Here is a 13,642-nt window from a genome sequence, read left to right on the forward strand (position 1 = left end):
GACCAACTGCAAGAAAGTCAGTAAAATATTGAATTAACCATTTGTTCTGGGATTATTTGACTTCAAGGAATTCTAATTCCCTTATTGTAACTGCCGACCTAAGTCACAGGGCTACTCCTTCATTAGCATGTGATTAACCCCAGGCTTAATTCAGGTGCACTGAGTCACTTGGGGTCATACAGAGTTCACTAGCATGAATAAACCAATCAAATTGCAGGCTGCTGTACCGTCTCTTCCCAGCTAGCATTTGTGAGCCAGCATGTTAGGGAGTCCACAAGATAAGAAACACATCATTGGCAAATGAAAGTGCCATGTGAGCCAGTAAATGCTCTGCCTAAACACTGCCACAATAAACAACACACACACTACACATCTAGGCCAGAAAGACAAATCATTCTCATACGGAGACACTCATTTTGCAGAGTTCTATACACAGCAATGCGTTTAACCCCTGCCCCACAGCAAGTGGCCACGTCTCTGTTTTAAAGTGCCATACAGGGCATGTTTTTGACACTTGAGATTCTGCAATATGAAGTGTACAGCAGCTATTTGCAATTAATATTGCTTGTTCATTGCTCTACTTTGCTGTTTCATGGTTGCCTATATAACTGCATATAGTAGTGTGTAACATTATTATCTAATAATACTTTAAGAGGGTGATATGAAAATTTGAAATATATACTTTTTATATCGGGTCCATAACTCTTTGCTAGTCAGCAATAAAGTTCTGGAATATTTGCTTGTTGTAGTTATATGAAGGGGTTTAATGCCTTATTAAATACATCCCAATGTTCAAGGTTTTGTTCTTGTAGGTGGAAGTGTATTAATTAATATTACAGCAGTTCCCCAGTTCCCCACCCTCCCCTATGCTCTCAGTACAATGCTACCCCTCCCTCACCTTGTTCCAATGTGAAATGATTCTGGGAATATGTGTCCAGAGAATATGTGTCCAGAGAATATATGTCCAACTCATTATGGAAAGCAGAGGAACTGTAAGTCCCAGAATCTATCACGTTACAATGGAACAAGAAGAGAGATAAGTTGCATTACACTGTGATCCTAAGGAGGAGGAGGCAAGATGGTTCCTACAGTTACACAGACACACTATTGGTGTTTCCTTTCAATCTTTGGAATCAGGTATGTCTGTGAAAAAAACATATATTTATGTTTCTTTTTAAGCCCAACTGAGCAAGCTCCTGAAAAAAGTATGGGTATTCCTTTAAATGCATGTTTTTATTCAATATACACATCAGACATCTGACACATACTGATAGTGTTCACTACCTATAAGCCAGCCGGTATACTATAAACCTTACTTATATTTCTGATGTTTTCCATATCACTAAAGCATGGATGTGTAGGAGTCATCTGTAACTGACCAACTATTCATTCATTATGTCCATTGGTATGCACTGGCTATGTGTAATAACAAAATTACTCTTGTTATCTGCAGTGTTTGACGTTGGACAAATTTGAAGGTCATGACGATGAATCCCATTTGACACACCATGCACTATACTTGTTGGAAGAAAATAAATTCTGGGCTGGCCTGGTGTTCCTAGATATGTTTCCATGGACCAACAATATACCGTCCCATGTAAAATATAAGATACGGATGGATATTGATGCTGTGGAGAAAACAAACAAGATAAAAGACAGGTACTTAGTCACTTTTTGATAAATACTATTCTGTTCAAATACTAATAGATAAACTTTGCAGATTTGTAGTGTTTTCTTTTAATTTCTAGCTGCAGTCAGTCATTGGGGTTAATTTATAAACTCTGGGCAGATTTGCCCCTGGGCAGTATCCCATAGCAATCAATCAATGATCTGCTTTTTTCAGCCAGCTGCAATGATCTGATTGGTTCCGATGGGTTACTGCCCAGGTGCAAATTTGCCCAGTGTTTATAAATAACCCCCAGTTTTTCTTCTAAGGCCAAGAGCACATGGAGTGTTGGCTCTGCTGCTCTCAACCTGCGCATTTATTTTAGGCTGAAAGAAGTGGATCAGCTCCATGCTCCATCTTCATTCATTTGAATAAGATCCCTTGCGTGCAGATACATGCAGCAGAGCGGTGGACGGCCCAAATGCATGAAAGCAGGAATATTACCATATATTGTACGGGTCATGGGACTGAGGTCACTTTTAAAAATCCTTCTATTTTACAACAGAGGGAACATTATTTATTATAAAATACAAGTTTAAGGGAGTCATGTGATCACTAAGCACTGATGACATCACTAAGCACTGTTTATAATGATGTAATTTACAGGATATTCATGGCTCTGGTATATCATATATATACATATATATGCGATATGTAAACATTTCAAATATGTTGTAATATGTAATGCTACTCAGTGTTCATATGTGTCAGCACTCTGTACTGACATTTTTGCATATTTCAAAATAGGGTTTCTTTTGTTTTTGCATTAAATTTCCCTTTCAGTACTGCATGTGTAACCTGGGAATCGCTGTGTGTAACAAATACTGATAAAATTAATACTGATGAAAGATTGTAAATGTTTTCAAATTTTTTAAACTTGAATATTCACAATTAATTTATACAAAAAATATTCTAGTGAAAAAACTTTGCTACCTAAGACCTGCTAAGAATCTATAGAAGCCAGTGGGAGGTATATCTGAAGCATTCAAGCCAGTTTTTTTCTTTTTGAGATTTTTCAAAATGTTGAGATTTCACAGCCCCGCTGAAATTAACAGAAGAACAATGTGTTTTTTTTGCTTTTCTTAAATAAGCTAGCAATTGACAGAAAGAGGAACACAACCGCAGGGGGAAAATTCACACAAGTCTTGTAATTTTTTTCCTTATTCATGATTTCTTTCTATGTTCAATTTTTTTCCCTAAACTTTAACATAAAAAAATATTGCCCTCCCTTACAGATGGCCATGCATTTCAACCAACCAGACATGCCAAGTGCTTGTTTTATAATTAAATTTATGTAGAGCTGTTGTGTGAAGCTTAAAATTGCCTTATTGACAGGGTCTTTAAAGATCACACAACAGAGAAATCTCATTGGTATATATATATATATATATATATATATATATATATATATATATATATCTATATGTTTACATAAATCACTGACAACACATTCCTGTTCAGTTAAGCAAGTTATTTATGAAAATTGATTTTTTCAAGGAGAACTCCATTATATTTTTAAATACAATATCAAATATCAGTTTTGACCATGAACTAATAGTTAGTTTGTGACTATAATTGTGCTTTCATTTTCAGCATTCTAATAATTCATTATTATTTATATATAATTTAACGTACTAGGTTTTCTGTTTCAGGAAAATCAATTAATTTGTACTGTTGTACAATTATAAAGGTATGTGCCTTTATTATATAGCTTGCAGGTAATTATCTTCTGTATCTACAAAGCAGCTATGTTATTTCACAAAAAAACTAAATAAATCTAAAGGTGAATGTGAATCTTTTAAGGTGAATAACAGGATATGTCAATTAATATGAAGGAAAAAAAGATCATAAAAATTAAAATGTTTTTTACATATTCAAATGCTGATACAGGTGAAGGATCTGTTATCCAGATAACTGTTGTCCAGAAAGTTCAAAATTACAGGAAGGCAGTAACATAACTAGAGGGGGCGGGCCCTGGTGCCCCCCCCTCCGTACGCTATTTTTGCCCGGAGTCCAGTGACGGGCAAGCTGCCGGGCCCTGAGGGGGTGCGGGCCCTGGCCCAATGGCACCCCTGCTCCCCTGGTAGTCACTGCAGGAAGGCCATCTGCATTAGAATCCATTTTACTTAAATAATTCCATTTTTATTTATTTTGTTTTCTTTGTAATAATCAGACAGAACATTTTACTTGATCTTAAGTGAAATATAATGAATCCTTATTGCATGCAAAATAATTCCATTGGGTTTAGTTCATGATTTAAAGGATTTTAGTAGATTTAAGGCATGGTGAGCCAGATTATGAAAAGACCCTTTATCTCGAAAACCCCAGGTGGAGCATTCTGGATAAGTTCAGTGAATACATTTGTTCTGCAAACACATATTGTGTCAGGGCCCTCACTGCATCTTCTATACTTGTGGGCTCCTATCAATCAATCAATGGATCTGATGTCTTCACCCCAGTAAAAATACAAATAGAAATCCAGTAGCCTGGCTTCCTGCTCGTTTCATGTTTGTTCAAATCTAAACAAGTAATGCATAAATTATATTACCAAGCATATAAAACGTCTGCATGGAAACACCAGCAATTACCACATTTTTTTAACCACCCAACACTGTTTAATCATGTATTAAGAGATTCAAAGAACAATGCACGAACAATGTAGTGATATATGTGCCATTATGTTGTCTCCAAGCAACCCTGCATAATATTAATATAACCTCACCTGGATAAAAGACTCCTATATTAGACACACTTGACTTGATTCCACTACCTTCAAGCCATCCTGCTGCAGTGTAGTTTATTTCAGTCTTTTTATTTTTTTTAGAAAACTTCAGGCACTTTAAGCAACACTTTTAAGCTCTTTTTAAATGATTGTTACCTCCTGAAAAAGCCTCTGTATGCGATCACTTGACAAACACTCATTGGCTGACTGCAGTGTAAGTCTTGGGAGGCTGCTGAAATTTGTCTAGGCTGAATCTTCTTAAACTTACAATTTTTTTACCCTCAAACTAAGTATGAATTTGACTTGCTTAAAAATGTTGTGTCTAATTTGACCCTAAATAACTGGCTGGGCTCTTGCTCTCAAAAACATAGGAACCTCCAGAAAGATGCATATCCATATACACCTTAATATCCATTCTTTATGTAAACCTATGATCTACAAACAAAGGACTTTTGATCAATTTGTATGTGACTTTTAGCTTCCTACAAATTTGCTTCTATTACTAAGGAAGTAGGCCACTCATTTCACAAAATATTGCTGCAGACAAAACAGTCTCTCATTAATTGGATTTGGGGACAATTGCAGATTTCATGGCATTTGTCGTTAGTTAACTCATCTGCACCTTATACATGTGGACAGATATATAAATAGCTTGCTATTTTCTGGTGAACTTATCATTTGCTTGACACGTTCTTTAGTCTTCTGCCCACTAACCTATTAACCTTTTTGTCCTTTTCAGTCTCTTGTTTCTACTTTTAAAGGGGTACTGTCATCACATGATTTTTATTTTTTAATAATCCTCGTTATTTTCCTTTGTGAGCTCAATAGTGGTGTACAGTTTTCATGGGGGTTTTAAATGGTCACATGGGTTTATTTAATCACCATGGGAAAATGTTGCAAACTAAAATCAAAAGCCACCTACAGGGATAGAGTGACATCTTAACATTCATTTATTGGGCAGAAACTTTCTAGAAATGCTTGTCCATTGCTGGGAAGATTCAGAAAGTTCATCTTTGACATAAGAAAAGCAAAAGTAGGTCAGTGGGGCAACCAAAACAAAGCATTTAACAGTCAAAGGAACCTTCTTGTGAGGACTTACATCCTAAATGCCTGGAATCCCTGGATCATACTGTCTTACTTTCCCAACTTTCTGACATTTGAGGTCCTGCCCAATCTACCAGATCTACCGGTATCAGCAAATTGATACTGCACTGGCTTAATAGAGAAAACTGGAAAGTATAGTGGATGAATATGCAACACAATGACTGCAATTGTGTGTGCTCTTTGTGTAGATTGTGAAGATTTACCATGAATCATGTGGTGTAAATGCAGATTCATAGTTCCTCTCCAAAAATTACATTCTATCCCCATACACAGGCCGGTATAAACTGCAGACAGACTAAAGGTGGCCATACACGGGCCGATAAAAGCTGCCGACAGACCGTGTCGGCAGCTTATTGGCCCGTGTATGGGGGCCCCCGACGGGCTTCCCCGATCGAGATCTGGCCGAAAGTCGGCCAGATCTCGATCGGATGGGATTAAAAATCCCGTCGGATCGCGGCCGCATCTGTTCGTTGATGCGGTCCCGCGATCCGACCGCCCGTTTGGCGAACGCTAGGATCCGATCGTTGGGCCCTAGGGCCCACGATCGGATCAGCCCGATATTGCCCACCTCAAGGTGGGCATATCGGAGGGAGATCCGCTCGTTTGGCGACATCGCCAAACGAGCGGGTCTATCCGTGTATGGCCACCTTTAGTCGGCAGCTTATCGGGCAGTGTAAGGGGCCCACCAACAGGCCAGATATCGATTGGACTGGTTTAAAAATCCCATCAGATCGAGAATTGCGCTCCTCACCAAACAAGCGGATCTCTGCATGTATGACCACCTTAAGTCTCAAGCCTCCATTCCAGTCTAATTTCTCCTACCACAAATTTCACCCCTGGGGAACCCATCTTTACTGGCCATGACATCAAAGTGACCTTGCTGATTAAAGGGATACTGTCCTGGGAAAAAAATGTTTTTTCAAAATGAATCAGTTAATAGTGCTGCTCCAGCAGAATTCTACACTAAATCCATTTCTCAAAAGAGCAAACAGATTTTTTAATATTCAATTTTGAAATCTGACATGGGGCTAGACATATTGTCAATTTCCCAGCTGCCCCAAGTCATGTGACTTGTGCTCTGATAAACTTCAATCACTCTTTACTGCAAGTTGGAGTGATATCACCCCCTCCCTTTCCCCCCAGCAGCCAAACAAAAGGACAATGGGAAAATAACCAGATAGCAACTCCCTAACACAAGATAACAGCTGCCTGGTAGATCTAAGAACAACACTCAATAGTAAAAACCCATGTCCCACTGAGACCCATTCAGTTACATTGAGAAGGAAAAACAGCAGCCTGCCAGAAAGCATTTCTCTCCTAAAGTGCAGGCACAAGTCACATGACCAGGGGCAGCTGGGAAATTGACAAAATGTCTAGCCCCATGTCAGATTTCAAAATTGAATATAAAAAAATCTGTTTGCTCTTTTGAGAAATGGATTTCAGTGCAGAAGTCTGCTGGAGTAGCACTATTAATTGATGTGTTTTGAAAAAAACATGTTTTCTGATGACAGGATCCCTTTAACTACTATTTAATTACACATTTTCTTGTCCTTAAGGGTGGTGGCAAAAGGGGAGATTAGTCGCCCAGTGACAAATCTGCCTGAAATGCCCTCCCGCTGGCAAGAATATGAATCGCGGGCGGGATGGCATAAGAAACGCTTAGGATTTCCGAAGTCACACAAAGTTGCCTCACGAGTTGCTTGAAGTAGAGAACATTTGTCGCTGGGCGACTAATCTCCCCATCTGCCACCACCCTTAAGGGTAAGTCCACACAGGGCGTTTTGGGGAGATTTGGTCGCCTGGCGACTAATCGTCTCGTTTTTGCGGCGACCATTCTCCCCAAACGCCTTCCCTGAAGTTGCCAGGTGACCAAATCTCCCCAAAACACCCTGTGTGGCCTGACCCTAAAGGTTGCAGATGTGTTTTCAGAAGATAGACCACAAGATACATTTTATCTTATCTTCTTAAATCTAGCCCTATATATTTAAAACCTGGAGACTGGAATACATTGGTTTCTAAATCTTGTTAGCTTGGAAGAGCAAATAACAAGAACAGTCAGTAAATCTATTAATTGTAACATAGTGCTATTACTTGCATGAAACATTCAAAATTAATTCCACATATCATAATTTCCCTTGTTTATAAGAAATCAGTGATATGCCTACAGTATATATCTGATTGTTTCCAGAGCAAATAAGAAAATTGCATAAAACAAACAATTTTTCCAGTCCTGAATGTTAAAAGATGGGGTACAGTATACGTACTTAAAGACATAATAAAGATAAACTCAAATGCATTCCAGTATTAAGAAAAGTGTACCCCCCCAGAGCACCACACATCTTATGGCATCATGTGATTTATTTCAGAAATGTCCAGCACAGGTGCTAGGCATTCCTGAAATAAATCACTTGATCATGCCATAAGATGTGTGGTGCTCTCGGGGTATTCTTTTCTTTATACTTTGGATGGTAAGCAATGTACATGGGAATTGCAACCTGTTGTGAAGCACCCTATACTACACCAAATTAAAAGGACAAATTAAGGACTGGAAAAATCTATCTTCTTTGCATCACACTCATTCTCCTACATCAAATATTTAAAAATATAAAAGCCAACTTATATTGAAGGAGAACTATCATGCAAGCATACAGTTATTATAAGCTTCATAACATAGAAATAATACACTTTATAAATATAATTATTTACCAATGCTGTACCATTTTAGAAATAATTAGTTGCAGCAATCTCTCAAAATAAAAAGCTGCATGTAGAAAGACAAACTGCAGAGGGGGGAATAACAAACATTAAATTGATTTTTTCATTATGAAGTTTATATTTCATTTTCATGATAGTCCACACTTAAAGTCAGAACTAAACCAACCCTTAAAGCTGCAAAAGGGGAGAGAGAGAGAACGAAAAAGTGTTTTACTGAAATAAAAACTAGGGTAGAGACAGAGAAACAAGAACCGATTTTTTCTTATCTTTTCCTATTTTGCTTCTTATCTAACTTTAACCTTAGTAGAAATTGATATTTTTATATGAAATGTATAAACCAGATTTCTATAGGGATATGGAAATGAAACACAGCATAGGACAATTTCTATTTAAAAACAAAAGAAAGAGGAAGCTGTTTGTTATACTCACGTTTTGTGTAGTAAAATATTAATTCAGCAATTTAATTTTAATTTAATTTCAAAATTGTAAGAATTCTAGTCCTTTGTAATACACACTCTTAATAAGGTAATCCGCAGATGAACTCTTTCCCTTGCTTGCTGTGCCAATGCTCTGCTTTTGGGGGCCTCGTATTGGTGTTTCTGCTACAGCACTTCAGCCATGGTTTCTAAGTAACAGGATTAGAGTGAATAGGAATGCAGGTGGGTGGCCCACATTAAAATATGCAGGTAAATCACATGAAATAAAATAGAACTTTAAACCTCTTAATTTCTTTGAATAATCTGGACATGTATTTGGCTAGAAACTGATGCACACGGCAAACTGCTAGCCTTTGGGTTTGTAGAGCAAATTCATTTTGTTTAAAAATGTTTTTGATGATAATTATATTCTAGAATATTTGCTATATTTGTTAAATAGTCAAATTCAGTAAACCATAGAAAATGAATGGTCTGTTTGGTAGGACTGGATAAAATTTGCTGAATTCTGAAATTCCACTTGACACTTTCAGTTGGATTAGACTGGGTGTAAAACACACTGATGTGTCTTGGCAGAACCCCATTCCAGATCTGTCTATATTGATAGAGGCTCTTGCATTTTTCTTTGTGCTTGGGCTACTTCACTCACATGCCAATATGTGTATCACAATGTGTTTGTTTCAACTCTGATGCATGGTCATTTGATATGTACATGTAAGATACAGGGATCCAGAGCACCTGACAATAGCTTAGCCAAAGAACTAAAGCCCTAAAAATGTTGTTGTGTTTATTTGTGTGCATATGTTCCTCCAGCTTGCACCATATATGCAATAGAAATAAAATATCAAATGAATGGGTTGCTTAACTGCCATCTCAGTGAATGGATGTTAAACATATTTATGAAATGAATTTCTCTTGTTCACATTAGATACTGGGATCCAGGACCAAGAGCAGATCCAATTGAAGATATGAGGTACATCTGGGGAGGCTTTGCTTATCTTCAGGATATGATTGACCATGGCATTATAAAAAGCCAGACAAGCACTGAGGTGCCAGCAGGAATCTACTTACAACAGATGCCGTACCCATGCTTCGTAGATGATGTGTAAGTGAGACAATTCTGTGTTTCTTAATTAATGGGATGTGTGTGAGCTCTGGAATTTTTATGAGCTTACAGGTTTGACCTCACTGTGCCTTAAGATATGTAAAGATTCATGGATCTTTGCAAACATGGTGTGTGTCCAAGCCCTTACAATGCCCCTATATGCTATACATCAAGATAAGAAGGAAAGTAAATCACCATTTTTCAGAAAGTACGGAGAAAGGGTATGCTGGTAACTGTTACAGACTAGTAACTGTTACAGACTAGTCTTGACGCATGACAGGAATTATTTTCAGTAGTATTGTAATATCCAGACAAGCCAGTTTTAGTTACTACTGAACTTTATAATGTACATTCACTGTATTAAACACTAGCAATATTTCAAAGAGATGAGTTGACAGTGAGTTGGCCAATGTATCACTCAACAACTCTCATTCCATCCTGTTTTCAGCTTTGTAATGACCATGCATGTGGGTAACTGAAATGCTGGCCACTTTAAAACTGGATGGGGAAGGTACTTCTTTTGACTAAAGGTCACAACATCATGTAAGAAAAGCCATGACTACACAAATATAATATTTAGGTGCACCCAGCCTCCTTGGAATGTTTCAGCAAGGTGCAGTGACAGGTGCATTCTTGAACTCATTTTCAGACAGTTCATTCATGTTATATTCATGCTAAATTTATACATATTCTTTCCAAAGGTTCATATGCTTGTTGTTAAACATAGCTTTTTTCATGCTTTGTTCCATTACCATTCGTAATTTAGTACATAAATCCTCTCCATTTTCAGTATACTTTGCAATTCACAGCTGATTGCTTTGTTAAATTGTTCTTTCAATCACACCTACATAAAAGAGTTCCTTCATGAGCTAAACTAATTGATAATTGTTAACGTTCTATGAAACTTTATACTAATATAGCTGAGAATGCCATTACAAATCCTCAAAGGATGTATTATAAGTATAAAGTTTCATAGAACGTTAACAATGATCAATTACTTTAGCTAATTTCTTGTGCTTCTGCTTGCATGTTTTTACAATGGTAACTTGTTATGTGTAACATTGGGTTCGGGTTGAGAAAGGTGGCAATAGAGCAAAGGAGATGGGCCTTATGACAACAATATTTAATCATAGTTATCAATATTATATAGTTCAATCTAATGCAGAGAGGTATAGACCCCCCCCTCCAGAAATATTGTTCGGATTGAATATGTTGCAAATTGCAGAAATAGGTGAGTGCTTTGACTTCTTTCGGTATGAACTGTTGCTGAATTGAGAAGTGGACATGCACCCAGAAGTAGCAATGGTTTAAAAAAGTTGAACCAGCACTAGATGGTAACTTGAGGGTAGACAACACAAAAACCAAACAAAAATATTTTCTAATATAGTGTAGTATTTCAAGGCTCTGTAGGACACATTTATATGAATTCACACTTATCAGGGGAAGTGTTCTTTCGCCTTCACCTTTTGGTTTTATATGACCTTTAACCAATCTTTTTAAGGAGGGACACCTTCAGGGGTGTGAGATTGGATACTTACAAATGTTTATTAAATTTGCAAGCCTTGATATAATTGTTTTTTCTCCAGTATTCAGCCACCAATAGTTCTGAAAGATGCACTCAAAATAGTGTCAAACCCTTTTAATCAATTTTTGATAAAAATTACACTCGCGTGTTTCACAGCTTAAAATTCCACATAAAGATCTCTCCCATAAGCAACGTCTCCATAAATCTCTCCAGATATTTATCTCCAATGTTAGTAAGCATGCCCCAAGTCCTGTGCAGCCAGTTAAAGCAAACTGTGGGCCTACAGTAAGTAGAGACTATCATTTATATTTTTATACTTAAGGATCCCAACTCTATGGCGACTGGATGGCGGTACATAAAATGGCAATAAAGTTCTGTTCAATATGATGGAAAGATAGAAATAAAGAGTAACCTTTGGCTTAATTTGCTTGTATTTATTTCCTAGATTTATGATTACACTGAATCGCTGCTTCCCAATTTTCATGGTGCTTGCTTGGATCTACTCAGTCTCTATGCTGGTGAAAGACATAGTTCTAGAAAAAGAGTTACGGTTGAAAGAGACTATGAAGAATATGGGTGTAACAAATGATGTCATCTGGTTGACATGGTTCATAGATAGCTTTACTGTCATGACAACCGGCACCTTCCTTCTTACTTTTGTTATTGTGGTAAGTGGTTATTTTGTCACGAGAACTATATAAAAAATTCATATGTAAGATGAAAATATCAGTTAATTTCTGTCTTAAGTAAAATAATAGACTAGAAAACCACATCAAGACAAGAATACCATAGCACCTTGCGTGTCAGCTATACAAAGAAGTAGCTGAAATGCCTGTTAGGGTATGATTGTTTTCATGCTATAAAAAGATTTTTTTTAAAAAGACCAAATTGTCATTTTATTGTCCGTTCAATAAAGAGTCAGTTTGTTCTCTTTATATCTATTCCAAGAGGAGACAGTTTTGGCAGACTTCATTGATGCATCTAATGCACCAGGTAAAAGGTACTCCAAGTGAAGTTTATATTTCTATAGTATGTTGTTTAATTCCACTAGCCCTGGAAACAATTCTTTTAAATATCTTAATATCTGTTTTAATATTTATATTCTGCACATATGTGATGACATTGTTTGCGGCTGACACAGTTTGAATTACTAACACTATATATACTATATCTAGGATATATATTACATCTAAATCTCGTTTTTATAATGGTGCAGCATGCAAAGTCGTAAAGACCTCCTCTGCATTATGTGACACAGGTACTTATTTTGTCGCCATAATGCGCACGTTAATAAAGGCCATAACATGGTCCTGTCTACATCCTCATTTAAATATACAGGTTCAAGTGCAGTAGGTTAAAATGGGTGCAAATTAGTGTGCATATTCATCTGCAAGGAGTTTGTATTTTCTTCCGTGACTGAATGAATTTCCTCCACTTCTTGCACTGGCAATGGAGCACTGAGCACTTCTGCAATTTACATTCATTTTCTAGGATTTGTATTTTTACACAGCTAATACCAGACTTTTGGTTTATAGGAGAATCAGCAACCCTAGGGCAAAAATTAATTTAGCAAGTGCATAGACAGTTAGGGTCACAGACACGCTGACCTTTAGGGAGAGCTGTTGAGCTATAAGCTTGCTATTAGCAGTCTAAAACCACTAATAGCTCTACTAACCCACTAAAAACAAAAAATTAAATAAGTGCAAAAATGCTCAGAGGACCACTTTGAACAAGTTTACATCAATGTAAGTTTGAGTTTAGATTTATTTTAAAAGGATGGTACATTGTTCCCTCTAATTGATTAGTGGCTTCGTGTACATATGATAGTTCATGCACACTTTTAAAACTGCAGCTATGCATATTTTACTAGAAAAAATGCACAATTACATTTTTGCTCACAAAATTCTATGTAGACTGGGTTTAATGTTATGCACATGTGCATGAGTGCACAGTTTATAGGAAATATTGTGGGATTGATTCTAAATACCTGGATTGCTCTGTGGGCCAGTGGGCCATGAATTTTAGCATTGTTTTTTGTACAGGTATGGGACCTGTTATCCAGAATCCTCTGGATCTGTGGTTTTCTGGATAACCGATCTTTCTGTAATTTGGATCTTCATTACTTAAGACTACTAGAAAATCATGTAAACATTAAATAAACGGAATAGGCTGGTTTTGCCTCCAATAAGGATGAATTGTATCTTAGTTGGGATCAAGTACAAGCTACTGTTTTATTATTACAGAGAAAAAGGAGATAATTTAAAAATATTTGGACTAGTTGATTATAATGGAGTCTATGAGAGATGACCTTTCCGTAATTCTGAGCTTTCTTGATATTGGGTTTCCCAATAACGGATCTCATACCTGTACT

The 13,642-nt window shown here is 37.0% G+C and overlaps 1 protein-coding gene across 2 annotated transcripts in view; it reads left to right on the forward strand.

The window, feature by feature from the left end:
- abca4.L (ATP binding cassette subfamily A member 4 L homeolog) overlaps positions 1-13,642 on the forward strand; it is a 107,887-nt gene that overhangs the window by 44,977 nt on the left and 49,268 nt on the right. For both annotated transcript variants that reach the window (XM_041589396.1, NM_001095553.1), the window contains 3 exon segments: positions 1,454-1,659; positions 9,570-9,746; positions 11,717-11,939. In XM_041589396.1, the coding sequence (XP_041445330.1) occupies positions 1,454-1,659; positions 9,570-9,746; positions 11,717-11,939 (606 nt within the window).

The sequence above is a fragment of the Xenopus laevis genome, chromosome 4L (genome assembly GCF_017654675.1).
Source record: "Xenopus laevis strain J_2021 chromosome 4L, Xenopus_laevis_v10.1, whole genome shotgun sequence".
Classification (NCBI taxonomy): Eukaryota; Metazoa; Chordata; class Amphibia; order Anura; family Pipidae; genus Xenopus; species Xenopus laevis.